This window comes from Cavia porcellus, unplaced genomic scaffold, assembly GCF_034190915.1.
Source record: "Cavia porcellus strain 051 isolate PalLab524CR breed Dunkin Hartley unplaced genomic scaffold, mCavPor4.1 scaffold_7, whole genome shotgun sequence".
Classification (NCBI taxonomy): Eukaryota; Metazoa; Chordata; class Mammalia; order Rodentia; family Caviidae; genus Cavia; species Cavia porcellus.
This window is the reverse complement of record NW_026947490.1, coordinates 23,392,418-23,415,404: the sequence shown is the minus strand read 5'-3', so window position 1 is coordinate 23,415,404 and position 22,987 is coordinate 23,392,418. Positions and strand designations below refer to the sequence as shown.

The window sequence follows — 22,987 nt, the reverse complement described above, 5'->3', positions numbered from 1 at the left end:
TATACTAAAAATTTCTTTAAAACGAGGCTACCATTTGCCTACTATGTGGGAGGCTCTAGATTAAACCTGAGCACCGAAAAAGGAAAAAGAGGCAAAAATAATTTTGGTGTTTGATGGGCTTGGTGGTACACACCGGTATTTACAGCCTCTTAGGAGGCTGAGACAGGAAAATCTCAAATTCAAGCTTCGCTGGGGAATTTAAGGAGACCCTTTCCTAAAATATAAAATAAAATAAAGACTGGGGAATGTAGCTCAGTGGTAGAGCATCCTTGAGTTTCATCCCCAGTTCTAGGGAAAAAAATAATCCCAATAAGATTGACCTCAGAAGGGTTTTAGGATTCAATAAATTAATATATAGTCAGGACTCAGTATCTGAGGCTTGGGATTACTTCCAGGATATCCTTCAAATTCCTAAATCCTCAGGTGTTCAAGTGCCTTGAAAATGACAGAATAGTGTTCTTTTTTGAGGCATCTCTAGATTGTGTTGTGGGGAGCAATCTGATTATGTTCAGTACAGATGTGATATTTTTTTTTTGTCACATGGTTTTTATCTGCAGCTGATAAATTCTCGGATATGGAGGTCAGTGTGTACTAACCAGAGCAGAACTAGATACACAGTAGGTGCTTTCATTTCCCTTTAGGGTCTCACTATGTAGCCCAGGCTGTCCTTGAACTTGCTGAGATCCTCCTGCCTCAGGCTCCCAAGTGCTGGGAATGCAGGCTTGAACCACCACACTTAGCTCCTGTGCTTTAAGTGTGAGTTTTTGTTGTTATTTGGAGCCCCAGGAAAGAACATTTCCCAGTTCCTGAGGACCCTGGGAAACAAGCAAGCAGCTCCCCTCCCTGGTAAGTGGCTGTGGTGTGGCAGACTGTGGCCCCTCCAGGGGGAGAACCACCAGTGTCTCCTGAGATCTGTGCCATGTTGGAACTTAGGGTGCTGAGAAACAAGCAACTAGCCTGCCTCCCTGCTAAGCAATAGTGAGCCTACTGGTGCATGGCCTAGAGTCAAACATCCCACTTCCCCTACCCCCTTCACCTGTCCCCCCTACGCCCCTGTAGGAAATGGGAACCAGAAATCTTAGCATCTCTTGGGAGGCTGACCATAGCAAGTAAGGGGGACTTCCTTCTACCATCTCTTTGAAGGCAAATATTTTTATTAGTGTTTTGCTTTATTCTGATTGATGGTGCTGCTCTATTCAATATTTTGTTTTGATAAGTTCTATAATGTTCTGTCTTTCATTTTATTTTGATATACGTGATTAAAAGAACAACTATTGTAAAGATAATGAAATGTACTGTGATACCTATTAGTGTTATCCTGGTAACTTGCTGTGAAGTTCTGTACCAGTTTCACTACAGGGTCTCAGTTGGCTTTGTTCTGTTGTATTTTACTACTTTCAAAATAATAATAAAAAAAAAGAATATTTCCCAGTTCCATAGTAAGAGTGGAGAATGAGAAGCCCCTGGAAGGTGAGACACAGTGAGAGGGCACATGCCCAGGGTGGTCAACATCAGCAGACACAGGACAGGCACCTGGACAGGCACCTCCTCTGGCCCTTGCTGTTTGTCTCCCTGGCCTCAGCTTTCTCCTTCCATCTGTGTAGTGGGTAGAATGCATTCTCTGTCCCCACCAAAGGCGTGTCCACTTGGAACCTGAGAACTAGAGCATGTTGGGAAAAGAGTCCTTTCAGGTGTAATGAGGTGGGATCATCGTCCTCGATTATCTGGGTAGTCCCCGAGTCCTGCCGCAGGTGTCTTTAAAAGAGAAGGGCAGAAGAGCCTTGTGTGGCACTGAGGAGGCTGAAGCAGGAAGATCACGAGATTAAGGACAACTGGGATTACATAAGGAGATCTTGCCTGAAAAAACAAAATAAACTTTTTGTTGTTGTTTTGTTTTGTTCGGAGTCAGGGGATTGAATCCAGGACACCACTGAACTACATCCCCAGGCTGTTTTATTTCTCATTGTTTTTGAGAGACAAGACCTGACTAACTTGCCCAGGTGGGATTCAGAGTTGGGCTCCTCCTGCTTTGGCCTCCTTCAGTGCTGGGTTTACAGTTGTGCATCTCTATGCCTTCAGTTTTTTTTTTTTTTTTTTGGTACTGAGGATCGAACTCACAACCTCACACTTGCCATGCAGGCCCTTATGCTGCTGAGCTAAATCCCCAGTCCCTATGCCTCACTTTGAGTTTTCTTTCAGTGCAGTGATTGCAAATGCAAGCAGCTCTGAGTGGAGAGCTGGTTTCTTACCTGCTGAGTGTTCTTAGGTAGGAACCTAACATCTCAGGGCCGGGGATATAGCTCAGTGGTGCAGCTCGAAGCCCTGAATTCCATTCAGTTAAAAGACAAACAAAAAACTATCCTCTCTGTGCTTCGGTTCTCCCTATAAAATGACTGTCATGAGATGAGCTGTCTGGGAGGGATGAGGTTTGGAATAACTGAGAATCATCCACCTTACTGCTTGGTCCTAGAGGTCCACACATGCTGCAAGACAAGAGAAATGAGGGTTGGAACTTGGAGGGCTGAACAAGACAGCAACAAGTCCTCCTTCCTGGTAGGCGGCAGCGAGCCAGCAGCAGGTGAGCCAGGAAGAGAAAGTCAGCGCCTCCTGTGAGCCTATGGCGCCTGGACTGAGACTCAAACGTCCCATCCTCCCCGTTAGCAACTGGATGGCTCGAGGTCAGCGGAGTTTATACTTACTAAGGCACATAAAGCAACTCAGTGCTTGTATTGTTGGGTTGCTTATGCTGACCTGAGGCCAGAGGTCTGAGCACATCTTGGGAGGCTGACTGTATTCAACATAGCAAGTATGGGGGATCTCCTTCTATCTTCTCTTTGAAGGCAAATATTGTTTTCACTATTTTTCTTGGTCTGATCAATTGTCTTGCTCTATTCAATATTCTGTTTTGATAGGTTTTATCATGTTCTCTTTTTGCTTTGACTTTGCTGTACCTGACTGAATGGAAAACTACTGTAAAGATAACGAGATACACTCTGGTGCCCGTTACTGTTATCCCCGGAACCTGCTGTGACGCTCTGTACCGATTTCACTGCACTGTCTCAATTGGCTTTGTTCTGTTGTATTTTACTACCTTCAAAATAAAAAATAAAATGAGGTGCAGAGAAGGGAAGGCAAGAGATAAAAGTACTGTTCGGGTCCTTTTAAGGAAAAAATGAAGAGAATCGATGAAGTGTTGTAAGATGAGAATCTGGGAGGTTTCCTGGTAGAATGATTAACCAGTTGGAAATCACAATAGAACATAAGGAGTCGGTAAACGAAACAATACTATTTGTGCTGGACTTGGCTGCACATATTTTGTAATCCCCATGATTGGGAAGGCTGAGGCAGGAAGCTCAAAAGTTTGGGGACAGCCAGGCAACTTAGCTCAGCAGCAGGGCCCTCTCAGGTGCCCTGGGGACAGATTGCCCTTCGCTGCCTGGACTCTTTCACTGAGTTGTTTCTCTGATCCTAAAGGGCTCCGTGAGAAGTCTCAGCCGTGTTCCCCATCCTTCTCCCGGCTTCCTGCTGCCACTCCTGGCTCTTAGTCCCCAAGCGGTATGCCTGCCTGCTGGCTGCTGCCCCACTGCAGACAACCTAGGCTCTATCCCTGGGCCCCCAGTTACCCCCTTGCTGAACACAGTCTGCTGTTCACTCAGAATTGAGTCCCAAACACCTGTCTAGTCTTCAGTGGGCCCAGATGTTCAGTCCCGTTGGTTGCTACTTCTCCCCTTTCTCCTCTAGGCACATAGTTGTTTCTGAAATTCACTGAGCTGTTTCCTGTCCCAGGGCCTTTGCATACCCAGCTTCCCCAAACCCTGGGGGCTTTGTCTCCCATCTCAAGGCAGATTCCTAGTTATTCTTTGGGTCTTCAGTGCGTATTTGACAGAGAAGTCTCCTCTATCCCACCTCCAGTTTAATATAATGTTCCCAACTTCAAGATACTTAGCAGAGGTTTTATTTATTTACTTATGTTTTTGAGGGGAGGTCTGCCTATGTAATTCAGGCTGGCCGTATATTCACTATGTAGCCCAGGCTGGCCCAAAACTCTTGGTGATCCTTGTTTCAGCCTCCTGAATGCTGGCATTATAGAGATGCACCAGTGCACCCCACAACTTATCAGGTTTGTAGGGGCTCAAATTTTTAATCCTTAGAACCCCAGATTCCTGGGATTGCCTACAGTTTCTAGCACTCTCAGCTGCTTGGGTGATTCTTGAAATATTTATTTATTGATTTATTTTTGATGTTTTGATGCAGGGCACTTGTATGTAGTTTAGTGTCCTTGAACTCAAGGTGTAGTCCAGGCTGGCTTTCAATTTACAGTGATCCTCCTGTTTCTTTCTTTCTTTTTTTTTTAATTTTATTTTGAAAGTATACAACAGAACAAGTCAGAATAAAGCCAACTAAGATTGTACAGTGAAATTGGTACAGAACTTCACAGCAGGTTACTGGGATAATAGTAATAAGTATCATAGTATATTTTGTTATCTTTATAATAGTTGTTCTTTCAATCATGTATATCAAAATGAGATGAAATATAGAACACTATAGAACTTATCAAAACAGAGTATTGAATAGAGCAATACCATTAATCAGAAAAGAGCAAAACAATAATAAAAATATTTGCCTTCAAAGAAATGGTAGAAGGAAGTCCCCCTTATTTGCTATGGTCAACCTCCCAGGAGATACTCCGATTTCTGGTTTCCATTTGCTAATGGGGGTGGGGGGGAGGAGAAGGAGGATAGGGGAAGTGGGCTATCTGACTCTAGGCCATGTAGCAGTAGGTTCACTATTGCTAAGCAAGGAGGCAGGATGGTCATTTGCTTTCACAGTGTCCTCAGTTCCAACATGGCGTGGATCTCAGGAGACACTGCTGGTTCTCCCCCTGGAAGGGCTGCAGTGGGCTACCCTGCCTCCGCCTACCAGGGAGGGGAGGTACTGGCTTGGCTTCCCAGAGTCCTAAGTTCCAACATGGCACGGATCTCAGGAGACACTGCTGGTTCTCCCCCTGGAAGGGCTGCAGTTGATCCTCCTGTTTCAGTCTCCTGAGTCCTGGGATCACAGGTGTCTGCCACCACAACTGGTTCTTAAACTTAGGTACAGGTCCCTTTATGTTTTTAGATTACTGATTATCTCAAAAAGTGTTAATGTTGATGCTGTTTATCAATATTTACTATATTAGAAGTGAACACAGAGCTGGGTGTGGAGGTGCACACCTGTAATCCTAGCACCCTGGGAAGCTGATGCCAGAAGATCATGAGTTTGAGCCCAGCCTGGGAAATTTACCAATTTAGACAGACCTTGTCTCAAATTAAAAAAAAAAAAAAAAAAAAGAAGAAGAAGAAAAAAGAAAAAGACTGGGGACATTGTTCAGGCAAAGGCCCTGGGCTCAATCCCCAGTACTGCAAATAAATTAATATATATATACTGAGGGCTGTAATTCAGTACTGTAGGAGGCCGAGGCAGGAGGATCATGAGTGTAAGTCCAGCCCGGGCAATTTAGTTATTTAGCTAGATCCTGAGGAGAGAGAGGGGAGGAGGGAGAGAAAGAGAGAGAAGGGAGGCGTGGGAGGGGAAGTGGGCTGGGTACTAAAGACCCTGGGCTCAGGATCACTCAGAGGGCTGAGGCCCGCCTCACTGACAGAGCATTATCTAGCTCCAGAGGCTGTGGAGTCCACCCTCAGCAGTAGAAGGTCAGAAACAAAAGAGCAACCACAGTGCCCCTGCCCAAATCGACACCAAAATTAAAACAGAAATTTAAGGGCTTTACAAAGACTACAAAATAATTTCATGTTAACATAAATCCTGTGCTTTGATAAACTTAACCATATTTTGAAAAAAATCCTTGAGAAAGAGGATGTGGTTTTATTTTCCGTTTCTGGGGAGGGAACCCAACAGAGCCCATCATGGTTTCCCAAATGCCTGTGCCCCAACTCCCTGAGCGCACTAAGTGTGTAATTCACTTTCACGCCAGGCTGCATGGACGCGGTCTGCATCTGGATTCCCTCTGTCACAGTGTCCCTCGGGCTGCACACTGTGTACCCGGGAAACAAGAGTGGGGAAAAGGCAGGTACGTGTCCTATGAGGAATGGTAAGAATTTTGACCTCCTGAGAGGATAGAGGAACCCCCAGGGTTCAGAGGATCTCATTTTGAGAATCACCCCCAGGCCAGGTCCTGTAGAGCCTAGAGGCACACTTGGGAACCGGATTCCTTTAGGGCCTGGTGACCCAGGGATGAGGTCAAAGAGCCTCAATTTCCCTCTAAAAGGGAATGATGCTGAGGAAACACTCCAAGCGCATCCTGAGGCGCCCATGGGAGATAAGTCCCGGAATGGTACCTGGCCCAGCTTTGTGCAACAAACAGCTGCTATCAGAGTTCAGGAAACGACATTTTATTTTCTTACCACCACTGTGCACGCAATGCATTGCTCCCCAGGGATGTCGCACGCAACACCACCCTCTAGGCCCTGTCAGCTTGAGGTGCTCCTGGGTGGTGAGGCAGCAGAGTTTCATGGGTCAGGGGCGCCTTCAGCACCAGGTCCCCACAGTGCCTGCATCCTCCATGGCTGGGAAAGCAGGGAGGGGGAGCGCGTGCAGGCCTGGCCTGCAGCTCTGCAAAGCCACGGTGCGGGGTCGGGGTCAGCGTCGCAGCCGAGGGTGACAACAGGCTTGCACTTCTGGCTCCTTTCCTTCCACCCCACCTTCAAGCTGCTCGTCCCGTCGTTCGTCGTGCTGTGGGTGGCCGGCCACCTCGGATCCAGCCTGTCTCCTGCTGCAGACTCTTTACTGAGAGCCACCCGGCCTGAACAGTGGAGCCTGGGGCCCCCGCAGCGCAGGTGCCGAGGGTCGCGGGGTCGCGCCCAGGTGCCCCCACTGTCCGCATCCGGGGGCCCGGGCCCGGGCCCGGGCCGGGTGAGTCAGCCCCGGCTGCGCCCGCGTCATCCCGGCCGCCCAGCTCCGCGCTATTTCGGGCTCCAGGCGCTATAAATAAAGACCGGCGAGCCGCCCCACCGCCCCGGCCCCCAGCGTCCCCGGCCCGCAGCCATTGCGGGGCCGCGCGTCACGCGGCTAAGTTTAGAGGGAAGGGGGCTCGGCCCGATCACCGCGCCTCTGCTCCTCGCTCCCTCCTCATCCCCAAGCCCCGCGCTCGGACTCAGCCGGGGAACCCCGAGATCGCCAATCCGGGCCCAGAGGGGACCCGACGTTGGGGCAGGAGCAGGTCCGGGAGAGCTGCAGGCAGAGGTCCGAGTTGCGGAGGGGACTGTGAACTCCGGGCCCAGGGCGCACGGGAGAATGTGGATGGAGAGGAGGTCCGAGCTCGCAAGTTCTGGAAGCCGCGATGACTCGGATCTGGGGATCCAAAGCTCCGTGCTGGAATTCAGGGTGGAAATAAGTTTGGGAGTAGCTGGGTGTGGTAGCGCACACCTAGAATCATAGCACTCAACAGGCTGAAGCAGGAAGATCGCTGCGAATTTGAGACCAGCCTGGGGTACACAGCGGGTTCAAGACCAGCGAAAAGTACATATGGAGACCCTGTTTCTGCAAGCAAGCAAACGAGAGTAACCTAGAACCGAGGGCAACTTTTCCCCTGCCTTTAACGCATACAAACTGACTCGGTGATATTAGTCAGTGCGGCGGGGTGTTTGCCCCACTTTCGGGGCGGAGAAAAGGATGTGCGGGGATGGCCTGCAGCTGCCTTTTCGAAGTCCTGTCTCTGACAGTTGGGGTTCCAGTCTCTGCCGCTCGACTTTCCAGTCCTCTTGCGGGGCTCCGGTGCCCCCTTGCGGGACAGGCGGGAGTTGTAGGTTTGAGGCTGGCAATTTCATGGCCAGGCTGATAAACTGAGTCATGCTCTGGATGGGGAGATAAATATATATATATTTATCTATATATATTCCCCATGACAAGTATAGTTTTGTTATCCCATTATTTGGAAGGCTTAGGCAGGAGGGTTCACAAGTTGTCTGGGCAATTTAGTGAAGACTAGCATATATATATATATATATATATATATATATATATTTGTATTTTGAGACAGGGTCTTATTATGTAGTTGGGACTAGACTTGAACTCATTGTGCAGCCCAGACTGGCCTCAAATTCATTGCAGTCCTCCTGTCTCAGCCTCTTGAGCACTGGGATCACAGGTATGAGTCACCATACCTGGAGGAAAGTACTTTTTTTTTTGGTACCAAAGATTGAACTCATGACATCATACTTGCCAAGCTGGTGCTTATGCTGCTGAGCTAAACCCCTGGTTCAGAAAGTATCTTTTAAAAAGCAAGGAAATAAGCCTGATGTAGTAGCACACACCTGTAATCCAAGCACTCGGGAGGCTGAGGCAGGAGGATCATTGTGCGTTTGAGACCAGCCTAGGCTACAAAGTGATCTCAAGGCATAGAGAGACTCTGCCTCTAAAAGACACACACAAAAAGCAATAATCTATATCTATATCTAATATCTATATGTATATCTATATGCAGGACCTTAGAATTTAAAAGAGCTCTTAAAACAACACTCTAAGAGCAAGAGTCGGGAGGAAATAGATTAATAAAGCTGTGTGAACGGACACTAAAAGTGTAAGTAAACTGGATGTAGCAGTACTCTCTGGGAATCCGATGCAGGAAGATGGAAAGTTCATGACTACCTTGGGCAGTTGTTGGTTTAAGGAGACCTCACTTCAAAAGGAAAGGAAAGGAAAGGAAGGAAGGAAGGTAGGGTGGAAGAGCTGGGAAGGTAGATCACTGGAAAGGATCTGGGATCTGGGTTTAATACCCAGCCCTGAAAAAGGGTGGGAGAGAGGGAGAAACTTGCAAATAAATTAAAATGTTAAAATACAGAGTACAAACTAGGTGCGGGTGTGGGGGTGCACACCTGTGATCCCAGCATGTGGGAGGCTGAGGCAGAGGGGATTGCTGTTTGAGGCCAGCCTGGACTGAACAGTAAATTCAAGGACAGCCTGAGCTACACAGTGAGACTGTATTAAAAAAAAAAAAAAAAAAAGTACCGACTAGGAGGAAACATATTCAATATATGGAGCTGACTAAGAATTAGAACCGGGATCCAAAAAGTACTCACAAATTAATCGCAATAAAAAGGCATCCTACCCATTTAAAAAAATGGGCAAAGGATATGAGCAAGCAGCTCCTAGAACACAAATATACAAGACCAATAACCTCACTCAAAGATGTCCTGTTTCCTTAGTAATCAGGGAGCCACGAGTTGGAACAGTGTGATACCACTCTCTCAGGAAATGACTAATACCAACTCATCCCAGGGCCCGGTTCCGATGTCCTTTCCTCCTGGAAGCCCTTCCTGACGCCGGCCTGGATCAGGCACACCCACCCACCACTGCCCTGTGGGGTTCCCAGCCCTGAGCGGCCCACACGAGTAGTCACAGTCTCTCCCTCTGACCTGGACGCCCCGAGGGTCTCCAGCACAGCCCCGCACAGGACCGGGAATCCGAGAAGCGCTTGGGGAACTGTGTGGAACAAATGAATGAATGGGGAAACAACCCAATTCAGTGGAACACTGGGGAGACAAACTCAGTTCTCTCCGCACTAGTTTTATCTCCTGATGCCTCTTTTCCAGTGAGCCCTGTCTGGAGCAGGTGAAGCCTGGAGGCGTTCACAAGGACACTGGAACCGAATCGCCAGGCACTTGAGACGCTCAAATCCACAGGCCATGTCTCCTTCTTCCCCCAATCTCCAGTCCTCCAAAACCATAGAGAGCAGCGCGGGGACAGCTCCTCTCTATGCTCTACCCCAGTAGAAAGCAGTGAGACAGGCCGTGGGCCAGAGAGGCCGGAAGTGCAGCAGCCCAGGGGCCGCGCTAGTCGCGCTAGCGGTGGAACACCTTGATTCCGCCGCAGTTTTTCCTCCGCTGGGTCTCGGGTAGAGCAGGTCAGTTCTCGCAGGGCTGAAACCCTGAGGTATCAGCTAGAGCTGCCGGAGGTTAGTACCTCGGGTCGTGATTGACAGCCACGCAAACCAATCATTGTAGTGTCTGAGAGCTGGCCGTGACCCGGCGCGGGAGAGCGTCCAGGTGCGAGATCTGGAGGCCTGGCCAGCAGCTAACGGGGATAGTGGGGGCGGAGCGAATAGGACAAGGGGCCCGCGAGGGGCGTGGCGAGCCACAGGTGGGCGGTGCTTTAGGAACTTTGGGCTCCAGCGGCTAGGGCCTTAATGAAAGGAGCGCTGGAATTTTACTAGGGGAACCGGGTGTGAGTGGGGTTCTTGCTGGGAGAACGGGAGACAGATGCCGGTGCCTGCATATCTTCCCTCTTAGGCTTCAGATGGACCCTGAGAAGGACGAGGAGGGGACGCCGAAACCTGCAGGGCCTCCTTCGAGGAAGAAGTTTGTCATCCCACTGGACCAGGATGAAGTGCCTCCGGGGGTAGGATGAGCTGATCTGGGACTGTTGAGAGACCGGAGGCAGTGATGGAAGGAAAGGGGACAGAAATGACCCTGAGATCAGAGGTAGCCTGAAAAGTTTGAGGGCAAAGATGTGATCAGTGAGACTGGAACAGAGAAAACAAGGGGAAGGTGGTTGGAATGCAGTCCCTTACTTAGCTAGGTGCAGATCTGAAGCCTTATGGGCTGTATGACAGCTTTGGCTTTTACTGTGAGGCAGAAGCCATTCGTGGCCTATGGGCAGAGGAGGGACAGGATCACTAGTATAGAGAGCATACTAGTGGAACAAGCAGGTGACTGCACTGTTTCAAGGGAGAGAAAATGCTGGCTGGAAGCAGGATGATGTTTTGAGTCAAGGCTTTGCCAAGTTCCCCAGGGGAGCTTTAAACCTTCCATTCTTCCGCCTCAGCCTCCTGAATCACTGGATGATTATTGGTATAGGGTAGCATTTCCAGCTTGGATTCAGAATTTGAGGTCCAAGGGGCAAGGGACAAGGCCTTGGAGAAAGAATGCACGTAAGGAAGAAGGAGGTTGGAATAACCCAGAGGAGGGAAGAGGGACACACAGGACCTCACACGTTCCCTCTTAGACCCCTAAACCCTCCTTTCTCCCCACAGGCTAAGCCCTTATTCAAATCCACACGAAGCTTTCCCAACGTGGAAACATCCGAGACCTCAGCCCAGAGTGCCCCACAGAGCTATGCCGAGTATGCCATCTCTCGGCCCACAGTAGGAGCTGCAGCCACGTGCCACACGGGGTCAGAACCCTTGGCAGGAGAGACCCCCAACCAGGCCCTGAAGCCAGGGGCCAAGTCCAACAGCATCATAGTGAGCCCCCGGCAGGTGAGAGGGAGACAGAATGAAGCCCGGAGGTTTCAGTGGAGCTGGGGGTAGGGTTAAATAGCAGTTTTCTGTCACTGTGGGCAGGGGAAGGAGGTCTGAGCTTAGCTGTTTGGTCCCCAGAACTGCCATTCCTTCATTTATTCACTCGGGCACACCTGTATTCATTCATTTAATGACTTGGTGTGGGTCAAGGGTGCCCCAGCTCTTTTTGTAGGAGCTGTGATTGTTTTTGTGCAGCCCTTTTCCAGTCCCCAGGTTTGTTCATTGAGTGAAAATGTAAGAAATGAATGTGATCCTGATTATGAATCCCTGAATTGCTGTGCAATAGCTGTGTGTTCTTGGGCAAGTGACCTAACCCATCCATGTCACTTATTTCTTTCTTTATGTTGGCACTGGGGATGGAGCCTAGGGCCTCACACATGCTAGGCAAGTGCTCTGACACTGAACTACATGTTTAGCCCTTTTCTGTTTTGAGACAGAATCTTGCCATGTTGCCCATAGCTTTGAAATTGTGATCCTCCTGCCTCAGCCTCCTGGGTAGCTGTGATTACAGGTATGCATCTGGCTGTTTGTCTCCTTTATTTTGATTAGTCTAGTGAGTGAAACAGACAAAATCTTTAAAAACTGAAGCAGGAGTCAAGCAGAGTGGTATATAGCTATAATCTCAGCTACTTGGGAGGACTGCAAGTTCAAGGCCAGCCTGGGCAAGTTAGCAAGACTGTCAAATACAAATAAAAAGGGCATAGAGGCATGGTAGCGCCTGCCTGTAATCAGTACTTTATGGGAGGCTGAAGCAGGAGATTTGCAAGTGCAAACCAGCCTGGGCAATTTAGAGAGACCTTGTCTTAAAGCAATAGAGGGCTGAGGCTAGAGTGTGTGCCTAGCATGGGAGAAGCTCTGGATTCTGTATCCGGTACCCCACACCAAACCTGCCCACTTCTGCCACCAGCTGGGTGTTCTCTGGCTCAGCTCAGCCTGGCCCTGTCCCCTTGCGCTGCATCAGATCCCATGCTGGGAGGGCTCAGTTGCCAAGTGTGCCTCCACCTTCCCTGACACATAAATGTGGGTTCCCAGGACATGGGTTTTCCTCTGCAGATTGAACTTATTTATCAGAGGAGTTCACAGAACCCTTGAGAAACCCTTCTGCTTGCAGGGTTATCGATAAAAGAACAGAAGCCCGTTCTGTAATGTGAACAGGCTTCACCTATAATTCCAGCACTCTGGGAGGCTGAAGCAGGAGGGTTATGAGTTCAGGCTCAGCCTAGGCAATTTAGTGACTTGGAGAGGCCTTGACTCAAAATAAAAACTTTAAAAGGGCTGAGGCTGTATCTCAGTGTGGAGGCCTTGGGTTCAATTCCCAGTCTCTCTCACACAAGACATAAATAAAGACTAGAATAAAGGATGTGGACGAGCTGCCCAATGAAGTCACACATGGGGACAGAGATGAATGTAGAGTTTCTCTGGCCACTGGGTGGTGGCACCATCCCTGAGGAGTCTCCATGTGCTCAGCTGACTGGAAACCATCAAGACTCTGGCCCCTTGGCTCTTTATGGAGGCTTCATTACATTGCAAGATTGATTGTATTATTTGCCACTTGTGATCACTTTAACTTTTGGCCCTCTTATCCGGTTCCTTGGTTTTTCCCTGGCCACCAGCCTCATCCTGAGCCCTTTTAGGAACCACCAAGAGTCGCCTCATGAGGACAGGAGATGCCCCTTTGCCTGGGATTCCCAAGGCCTTAGCAGCTGTATGTCAGGAATCCACTCCAAGATTAAACATCAGAAAGAAGATTCTGCCTGTGTCCCATCTCCAAGGGTTTTGGGGTCAGGATTCAGTGGGGCAGAGACTGCATTTACATTTCTTGCTTTATCATAGTACCACAAGAGGGGGGCTGTCTGCCTGGAGGATAGGGATCTGGGTCCATCTTGGTCGCTGTGCCCCCCACACTAAGACACACAGAAGATGCTCTGTAAACCCTTACTGGGTGGATTAGAGCTTTTGTTCAAAGAATCGCAGACTTGGGCTAAATACAGAGTGAGTACAGGGAAGAACACGAGGGGAATTCAGAGAGAAGGGCCTGCTGAGCTAACACCAGGCTGTCCAGGTCACAGGGAGGAGAGTACATTGGGGCAGGAGGCCAGGAGAAAGTGGCTGGGTGCCTGGGCAGCAGCTGTGACTGGGAGAGAGGGAGGCAGAAGTTCCACCTGAGGAGGAGAGAAGCTGGGGAAGGCCAGAGGCCAGGCGGACAGGGGCTGAGGGTATCGGGAGGGAGAGGGTTGTGCTGGCTGGGACAAACCAAGGGGTGTCCCTGAGGGTGGCTTCTGCTCTTCATCCCTTGCCAGAGGGGCAACCCTGTGCTGAAGTTTGTGCGCAACGTGCCCTGGGAGTTTGGCGAAGTGATCCCCGACTATGTGCTGGGCCAGAGCACCTGTGCCCTCTTCCTCAGGTGAGCTCGGGCTGCCGCCTTCAGGAAGGGTGGCCAGGCTGAGATCACAGTCCTGCCTTCTGGGCCTCTCTGCCCTCTGTGCTTGGCCGGCTGCTGTGACCATACATGTGGCTGTGTGTTGGAAGGGGTCTTGGCCTGGAGGGCCCTGGAACAAGAGGAGCTGGGGCCTAGATTTCTTGGTATGAGGGAGGAGGCTGGGCCTGGATCCTGTGGTCTGACAGAGGCAGGTAGACTATTCCAACTATTCCTGAGTTGACAAGAAGAGGATTTCTTTGACCCCCACGCTCTGACTCTTGCCCCTGGCTCTGCAGGCAGAGGAAGAGAAATTTCAAGCAGCGGCAGGCAGCTGGGGAGAGAAGCCTCTGCCTCTGCTCCCCAAGCTGAACTCTGCAGCCTCCCCGTCCTCCCTGTCTGGGTTGCACACCCTAGGACCCTGTTCCTGTGCACCCCCCTGAAACCCAAGCCTCCTCCATCCCCGAGAGGAAGCCAGGGCCTCAGGCTCCCAGAGCACACAGGCAGGCTGCATCCCTGCTGCAGCCTGGCTTTATGGTGCCCTTGGGCAAGCAGTTTAGCCTCCGGTGGCTTTAGACCTGGTGAGGCCATCATCTATACTCTGCTCCGACTGTGGCATCTGGGACCCCACACTGCTGTGACTGAAGAGGCTGCTGGGGCCTCCTGAGTACTGAGACCACCCTACTCTCCCTGCCCTGCCAGTCTCCGCTACCACAACCTGCACCCTGACTACATCCACGAGCGGCTGCAGAGCCTGGGGAAGAACTTTGCCCTGCGCATACTGCTGGTCCAGGTAGATGTGGTAAGTGGCCACTCCTTGCTCTTTCTACCTGGGAAATGGGTGTTGAGTCCCTTTCAGGAAGTACATGTTTTTTATGGAACTGGGAATAGAACTCAGGACCTTAAGTTTGCCAGGCAGGTGCTGTGCCCCTGAGCTGTACCCCAGTCCTGGGAAAAGCATGCTAAAACCTTGTTGAGGAACCAATTTCCATATCTGAGACTGACACGGCACCAGGGCATCCTGTGTTGGCAATGAGGTGGAACAGTAATAGTGTCTCCTCTACACCCACTTCAAATAGGCCCAGCTCACTGCCACCTAAATATTTCATTTTTTTTTAGACAGAATCTCACTATGTAGTTCAGGCTGGCCTTGAACTCACTTTGTAGCCCAGGTTGGCCTTGAAATTGTGGGAATCCTCCTGCCTCAGCCTCTTGAGTGCTGAGATTACAGGTATGCACCACCACACTAGGCTTTAAATCTCCCTCTCTCTTTTTTTAGAGGCAGACTTATCTAATGTTGATAGGTGCTGATAGGGATTCATTCTCAAAATATTAGGCCCTGAACCCTCAGGGAGGAAGGTTTTTATGGGGTTACAAAGGGGAGGTAGAGAGGCAAGATGGCCTGTCAATTGGGGATTGGTTCTTACTACATAGCAACCAGCTATGCATCACAGTGACCAGCCATTTCTAAGAAACAGAAGTAACAGGAGTTGAAGTAAACTGGTGGTTACCTGGACAACTAACAGACACTGAAGTATTCTGGCAGGGGGTGTTTTCTGCTGTAACTTTATACTTTACTGGAAACATATGAGCGTCCTACCTGTGTCTCATCTTCACTTATGCTATTAGACTAATTTTTTGTTTGTTTGTTTTTGGTACCAGGGTTCGAACTCACGACCTCGAGCTTGCCAGGCAGGCGATTATGCCACTGACCTAAACCCCCGTCCTAGGACTAAATTTTTTTTAAAAGAGAATAAAACAGAACAGTAAAATGAAACAAACAAACAAACAAAAACAGTGATAGGACAGTAGGAAACCCACCATTGTTACTATACTGCATATTGTTACCCTCTATATAGTTGCTTAGACTACTGGCCCCAGGCTTGTACAGTCAATCAAACAACACAAATGTCAGTTGCTTCCCTACTTCAGTTGCAATCATCTCAGCCTGCGTCCCATCTGGTTCCTTCGGGTGGAGGGCGGGTGCAGGGTCCAGAGGCGGCTTCCTTGCTGCTTCTCCCTGGCCGGCAGGGCATCCGCTGCCACACTTAAATATCTCTTAAAGTTGTTTTCATCCTCTGTCCCCAGAGCTCCTGCCCCAATCGAGACACCCACTTCCCTGGTCATATGGCCTCCGCTGGCCCCCTTCTGTGGGTCCAGCAGCCCAAGGGTTCTTTCTGAAGCGCAGATCTGATGTCAGCCTTCCCCTGCTCAAAACCCTCCCAGGGCTCTCCAGGGCCCTAGGAGACAGCTTTCCTCCCTGGCAAACCTGGTGCCCTCTGTGTCCCAACCACCACGCAGCCCTCCAGGCCCATTGCTGGCCTTGCCCTGTACCCCACACCCTGCAAGCACGCCTCCCAGGCCTGCCTCCCCCCACAGCCTGCGCAAGTCTTGTGTCTGGAATCCCTTTCTGTTCTCTGCTCCCTTTCCTCCTGCTTTCAGCTCAGACCTCCCCTCATCCAGAAGTCCCCCCTGAGTCCCTAGGAAGCTCAGGCACCCCTCTGATTCCCTGTACTCAGCCTGGCTCCTCCCATCATCACTGTCTGGGGGTGGGAGCATCCACCCCATAGATGAGCCCAGGAGGGCAGAGTCACAGCAGTCTGGGTCACTGTGAGGTCCTGACGCTGTCGTGTGTGGGCCCTGGGAGGGTTGAGGGGTGTCCCAGAGTGGAAGGCTCCCAGCATCCTAAACAAACAGTGCTGTTTTCAAGCTCCAAAAGCTGACTCTGTCCCAGGTCTCTTAATTCCAATCTTCTTCCCCAGAAAGACCCTCAGCAGGCCCTCAAGGAGCTGGCAAAGATGTGCATCTTGGCCGACTGCACACTGATCCTGGCTTGGAGGTGAGAGCGGGGCTCCTCCCCAACACCTCGGCTCAGCCTCTGTCCAACCCCCGCCATCTCCACCCAGGAGCTCCCTCCCTGTGAGCCCTGCTGTCTCTGGGTGCTCCTTTGTCACACAGGCCTTCATGTCACTCATGTGTGGTCACAGGCATAAAGCCAGGTGATGGAGATGGAGAGCCGGGTGTGATGGCACACGCCTGTGATCCCAGCACTCAGCTGCGTACCGAGTTAAATTACAGGCTGAACGCTAAAGCGACATAGTGAGACCGTCTCAAAAACCAAAACCAAACAAGCAAAACCTTCCCGCTAAATGTGTCAGAAGCCTGGTATCTGTAATGCCAGCAGTCTGGGTGGCTGAGGCAGGAGCATAATTGTGATCTACAAAGCTTTTCTTAAAATCAGATTTTATTGGTACATTTTAGGTATATATAATGATCCCATCTTTCATAGAGAACTTGTACCTGTACGTGATATAATTTGAGATCTATGTATTATTGTTTGGTATCTGGGAATCAAACTCACAAGCTCCTGCTTGCCAGGCAGGCACTGTTTGGGTGAGCTGTACCCCTGGCCCTTGAGATCCTTTTTTCAAAAACAAGGCTGGGGACATAGCTCACTATGAAGGTCTTGGGTTCAATTCCCAGTACTGGGGAAAACAGAAAAGGTAGAAGAAATCTTATTAAGATAGTTTTTATAGGGCCGAGGATTTAGATCAGTGGTATAAATGCCTGCCTGGTAAGCGTTAAGTCATGAGTTCGATCCCCAGTACCAAAACAAAAAAAAGTTTTTATAATCCTGAGGTATGAAAAAATTTCTTTAAAACAATTTATTCGTTTGTTTGTTTATTTAGAGACAGTGTCTGACATGTAGTTCAGGCTGGCCTTTTATGTGTGGTGATCCTGCCTCAGCTACATGCACCACCACATCCAGCTGTGGGAAAAAAATTCTAAAGTAAAACATACAACCCAGAAACCTAAAAGGAAGGTTGGATGATTTAAAATAATTAAAAATTTCCAGCACACACCTATAACCCCAACATGCGGGTGGCTGAGGCCGGAGGATTTGCCATGAGTTCAAGGCCAGCCTGAACGACAGATCCTGTCTCAAACTGAGATCCTGTCTCAAAAAAAAAAAAATCTGAGCCAGGTATGGTGACCAGTGCCTATAATTATGGTAGTCAGCAGGCTGAGACAGGAGGACTGCTGTAAATTTGAGGCCATCCTGGGTTACACTGAGTTCAAGGCCAGCCTAAACTACTTAGTAAGACCCAATCTCAAAAAACTATGAAGAGTGTAGGGCGTGGTGGCACACACCTGTAGTCTCAGCACTGGGGAAGCTGAAGCAGGAGGTTCTCTGTGAGTTTTTGGCCAGTCTGCACTACAAAAAAACAAAACTAAGAAGAAATACTTGCTGTATATATAACAAAGATGTTAACTGGGAATGGTGATACATAGTCCCAGCTACTCAAGAAGCTTGAGCCCAGGGGGCTGGGGATTTAGCTCAGCGGCATAAACGCCTGCCTTGCAAGCAGGCAGTCATGAGTTCAATCCCTGGTACCGATAAAAACGAAAAAAGACCAAAAAAAAAAAAAAAAAAAAGAAGCTTGAGCCCAGTTTTTGATAACAGCCTGGAAAACAGTAAGACTTTATTTAAAAGAAAAAACCACCGGGCATGGTAGCACACACCTGTAATCCCAGCACTCAGGAGGCTGAGTCAGGAGGATCACTGCAAGTTTGAGACCAGCCTGGGCTACAAAGGGAGCCCAAGACCAGCCTCAACTGCATAGCGAGACCCTGTCTCAAAAGACAAAAACAAACCAAAAAACAAAACCAAACCCTCAGAAGTTCCACTTTTCTCATTGGTGGGCAACTGTCTCAGGAGGTTGTCTTCCTGGTACAGTCTGAAAAATGTGTTTCTGGTTTTCTTCCCTCGAAAATGTACTGTGGTGGCTGGGACCAAGAGTCCTGATGCCCCTCCCAAGGTGGCCAGCAGGCTGCGAAAAGCCAGCTTCCCAGTCACTGGCAGCGCTGACCCATTTAATTAGTTCTACCACCACCCACTTTACAGATGAGGAAACTGAGGCTCACGAGACCCAGTCACTGGCTCTGGGTCATCGAGGAGGGTTGCTGGGTTGGGGCCTGAGCCAGAAACCCCTTGAGCTTCCATATTCCCATGATGGAGCCTGGGATTGCTGATCCTGGCATCAGGACGACCAGGAGGCGACTGTAACATGACAGTCCCCACCTGGCTGAACGTGTCCCGTCCCTCAGCCCCGAGGAAGCTGGACGGTACCTGGAGACCTACAAGGCCTATGAGCAGAAGCCCGCCGACCTCCTGATGGAGAAGCTGGAACAGAACTTTGTGTCTCGGGTGAGCCCCCCACCCTGCACCTGCAGCTCCAGGGGGCCTGAGGTCACTCGTGATCCCAAGCAAGTCTCACCTTTTGCACCCCAATGGCAGCGAGAGGGAATTTTCCTTTTGGTTTGGTTTTTCTGAGACCAGGTCTATGTTGTGTAGGCTGGCCTTGAACTCACTTGATCCTCCTGCCTCAGCCTCCTCAGTGCTGGGACGGCAAGCATGTACCACCACAGCCAGCAAGAGGGGGAGGTGTCTGAGTGCAAACCTGCTCCTGGACCGCTGGCTCCCATGGCTCTCCAGTGCCCTGACTTCTCTGCCTGAGGGCCTGGATGTCCCAGGACAGGGTTGACTTGTCTGATTCCTGTGGTGTCTCCAGCCACTCAAAACGGTGTTGCTGGGCTCCAAGGGGAGCTCCTGCCTCCACCTTTCTTCAGGCTGGGCACATGGACTCCTAGTTTATAGTAACCTTGGGGAATATATGCCAGGGAGGAAGGCAACAAAGGGACCTCCACAGTCACAGCCAGGAATTGGCTGAATCTTGGCAGCCATTACCCAGAAATGTGAGCTGTGTGGTGTCCACAGCTGCAGACCCCTGACCCCCCTACTCTTCTGCACCAGCAGTGCTACTGGGATCCCCATTCGCCCATGAACGGTGGCTGGGAAGGCACTCCTTGCCTTGGCATTGCAGGGAGTCCTGAGCAAGGGCCACCTGCAGCACCTCTGGGTCTTCCCCTGGGCGGAATCTGCTCCTGGTTCATCTGTGTGATTGATACCCTTGGCCATTTGGGGACTACTCTGACATGGCCTTTAATGAGTCCCCAAGCTAACGCATTGACTGAGCACCTCCTGCATGCATGCCAGGCAGGAAGGTGGGGGCCCTCCTGTGCTCAGGGTTGCTGGCCTTCTCCCAGTGACCATCTACCTCTTCTCTCCTTCCAGATCACTGAATGTCTGACCACAGTGAAGTCAGTCAACAAAACAGACAGTCAAACACTCTTGTCCACTTTTGGGGTAAGGACCAGCGGCTCCACCCTGATAAGCATCTCTTTCCTCTATCAGCAGCCCCCCAGCTGTACTGTTTCACTTCCCTACCACCTGCCCTCTAGGCCTGTGCCTCCTCCCAGAAGTGTCTGGGGTAAGGGGCCCCCATTGGCTAGGACAGGGTGGGGCTCGGTGCTTCCCGCTCCTGAACCCTCGGTCCTGTCTCTTCAGTCTCTGGAACAGCTCATGGCAGCATCACGGCAAGACCTGGCTTTGTGCCCCGGCCTGGGCCCCCAGAAGGTAAGCCCTGTGTGGAAGGGTGTGAGGGGATGGAGATAGGGTTTACTCCCCCAAATCGATCAGACTGTAGATCCCAAGGTGTTAGGTTTTGGAAGGCCCGGAGACCATCTACCTCTTATAGATGGGGAAAGTGAGCCTGAGTGGGTAGTAGGAAGTCTGGGGTAGAATCCAAATCAGGTACTTCTCTCCTCATCCCTGGAGCCCCCCTCTAAGCTAGGAAAAAAGAGCCAGAACCCCACTCTAGATGTATCGAGCCAACGGCCTCTTTAATGACCAGTTCTTCATTTCTCTCCACCCAAGGCCCGGAGGCTGTTTGATGTCCTGCATGAGCCCTTTCTCAAGGTGCCCCGATGACCCCCACTGCTGGTGTGACAATAAAGGATTGTCCAGGGCCAGGATCTGGCCAGTGCTGGTGCAGTTGTTGGCTGAGGTTGACAGGGTGGGGGTGGGGGAGGCATTGGCTTTGTGTCACCTTCTGACTGCCCGGGTGGCCACCTTCATTCTTTTCTTTTAGCTCCTCAGTATCCCTGGGGAGGCTATGCAGGATCCAGCTGTGGCTGCTTCTTCCGCTTCTTCTTTCTGTCTGCAGGAGCCCCGTCCCCGATCTCCACATTCAGTGGCACTTCTGGCATCTTCTCTTGGGGGGCTACCTCAGGCATCTCCTCTGGGGGTGCCGACTGTAGCACTCTATTTTCCTCACCCCACTTCCTTTTCTTCCTCTTGGTGGATCCCAGCACTGCCTTGGCATGGGGCTCCTTCTCACCTGGCTGCTCAGGCCCCTCCATCTCCATTGCTGGGTCGCTCATCTCAGTCCTGGGCTCCCCTGCTTTGTGCCCTGTGTCCTTCTTTTTCTTCTTGGTGGATGCTAGTACTGCTTGAGGTTCCAGGTCACCTGGCAGCTCCAACCCTACCACCTCTGCCGCTGGCTCCAGCATCTCATTATGCCACTTTTCTTTTTTCTTTCTCTTTTTAGTGAACTCCAGGGCCACCTCTGCCTGAGGCTCCACTTCCTGTGGCAGTTCTGGTTCCGTTATCAGCCCGTGGGGCACCAGAGGTCTCCCCTCTGACTCCTCAGCCTCAGTCCCTGGCTCTACCGACATCTCTGGCCTCTTTTTCTTCTTCTTCTTCTTCTTCCCGGGGATGGCTTCCTCCTGCAGCTCCTCCTTCACCTGTGGCTGGGCTTCCACTGTCACCCAGTCTGACTCCATCCCTTCTATTTCCTTCTGTCTCTTTCTCTTCTTGGTAGGGGAGGTGACTGTCTCCTCAGGAGACTCATTTTTGGCTACAGGTTCTAGCTCTGCTCTCTCTTCTGTTGGCTCCATGGTTTCTGCCTCTTTGGGCTGCTTCTTCCGCTTCTTAGAGGTGGGTGGGAACAGTATTCCCAGAGGCTCAGATATCTCAGCCCTGGGCTCTGTCACCACTGGCTCCATCACTTCTGGTTCTCCTTGCTGGTGCTTTTTTTTCTTCCTTTTTTTCCCCACATCCATTTCTGTTTCTACCTCTGGGGCCCCATGACCATTCACAGCCACCTGAGTGGTGCAGTCTTCTGACACCTGCCTCTTTCTCCTCTTCCCCGAGGCGGGAGACTTCAGTGCCAAGGGTGACGCCGGCCCTGTGACTGGTGGGCTGCCTCCAAAGGCACAGAAACGGGGCCTCAGGCCAGGAGGGATCTGTGGTGGGGGGCTTGTTGGAATGGGCTGCAGAGGACTCCCTGACAAGGGTTCCTGGGGACCCTCAATGATCCTTAAGCTGCCCTGTGGGGCAGGGGCACAGGTGAGCCCGCCTCCTGCTTGTGTTGAGGGAGCCAGCAGGGTGGCTTCCCCAGCCTGGGGCTCACTGCTGCTGAGGACCTGATAGCGGTGCCGCTTGCCAGCCAACTTGCTCTTGACGATGTGGGAGCCGGAGAGGGGCACCAGCCGGCCATTGAAGCTAAGGGTGAAATGGGAGGCAGAGACTTGGTCAGACCCTTACAGCAAGACAAGGAAAGGAAATGTAGAGACGGCATTTCGAAGTGCTTGGAAATGACCCCCCCCTTTGTTTTTTAACTTCCCCCAAGCCCCAAGTTCAGCCTCTCGAGCAGGGAGGGTGTGTGGTACCACTCACCAGTCTGGGGCAAAGTCTGCAGGGGCCTGGATCAGCCACAGCTCTGTATCCGGGCCTGTCAGCGTCTCCAGGGAGAGATGAGAGGGCTCTGAGGCTGAGCGGATGGCAGTGAAGTTGGGGGGACAAGAGAACCGAGCGGCACCTTCGGGACAGGAGAAAGCGGGGTCAGCTGACACAGTGAACCCTGAAGAGGGCGTATCTGCCCATCAGTCCCGACCTCATGAGCAGAGCTGCAGTTTCCTCCTCGAGCCGCTCCTCTGCCCATCTGTCCCACAGGGGCCTCCCCTATCTTCAGCTCGTAAGCCTCCCAAGACAGCGACTCAGAAATGAGATCTCGCAGGCCCGGCCTGGCGATACTGCCTTTTATCACCAAGACTTTCCGGGCACGCCTTTCTCTGCTCAGTATCCGCCCCGCACCCTCCTACACGCCCCCTCACCGCCGGACTGGGTCCCCTCCATCCCGCAGCCAGGGCAGCACGCAGCTCCAGCAGCCAGAGCTGCGTGAGTCTGCGGTCGACCACGTGGATCAGAGTGGGCGGGGCCCCGCTCGGAAGTGTCCAAGTGTCTGAGAGGGCGGGGTCGTCGCTCGGCTCCTGTTCAATTTATTAGAAAAAAATGAAAAGATTTTTCACCCATGAAGAGTAGATCACAAAAGACACGATCTTTTTCCAAACATCTACTCAGAAAGAGAATTTAT

General features: G+C 51.0%; 2 protein-coding genes and 1 long non-coding RNA gene across 13 annotated transcripts in view; 1 reads left to right on the top strand and 2 right to left on the bottom strand.

Moving 5' to 3' along the window:
* The window catches only part of Ercc1 (ERCC excision repair 1, endonuclease non-catalytic subunit), a 38,861-nt gene extending 18,276 nt beyond the window's left edge, over positions 1-20,585 (top strand). For 2 of the 11 annotated variants that reach the window (XM_063252890.1, XM_063252891.1), the window contains exons 2-10: positions 10,284-10,392; positions 11,027-11,251; positions 13,594-13,697; positions 14,412-14,511; positions 16,472-16,548; positions 18,819-18,918; positions 19,846-19,917; positions 20,119-20,187; positions 20,488-20,585. In XM_063252890.1, the coding sequence (XP_063108960.1) occupies positions 10,291-10,392; positions 11,027-11,251; positions 13,594-13,697; positions 14,412-14,511; positions 16,472-16,548; positions 18,819-18,918; positions 19,846-19,917; positions 20,119-20,187; positions 20,488-20,541 (903 nt within the window). In that variant the 5' untranslated portion in view covers positions 10,284-10,290 and the 3' untranslated portion in view covers positions 20,542-20,585. Of the gene's footprint in view, positions 1-9,587; positions 10,135-10,283; positions 10,393-11,026; positions 11,252-13,593; positions 13,698-14,411; positions 14,512-16,471; positions 16,549-18,818; positions 18,919-19,845; positions 19,918-20,118; positions 20,188-20,487 lie in introns of those variants that run through there. The other 9 variants (XM_005001320.4, XM_005001321.4, XM_005001319.4 and 6 more) reach the window with 9 other exon arrangements.
* LOC134476867 (uncharacterized) lies at positions 6,374-9,591 on the bottom strand. The gene is made up of 2 exons (XR_010048651.1): positions 9,411-9,591; positions 6,374-7,850 (listed from the first exon to the last, which is right to left on the bottom strand). It is a non-coding gene; the product is annotated as an uncharacterized LOC134476867 (long non-coding RNA).
* Polr1g (RNA polymerase I subunit G) lies at positions 20,427-22,881 on the bottom strand. Its single transcript, XM_003464676.4, has 3 exons — positions 22,728-22,881; positions 22,291-22,432; positions 20,427-22,116 (listed from the first exon to the last, which is right to left on the bottom strand). Exons 1-3 carry the CDS (start codon positions 22,747-22,749, stop codon positions 20,724-20,726), a joined length of 1,557 nt encoding a protein of 518 aa, XP_003464724.1. The 5' UTR covers positions 22,750-22,881; the 3' UTR covers positions 20,427-20,723.
* Positions 22,882-22,987: the final 106 nt, after the last annotated feature.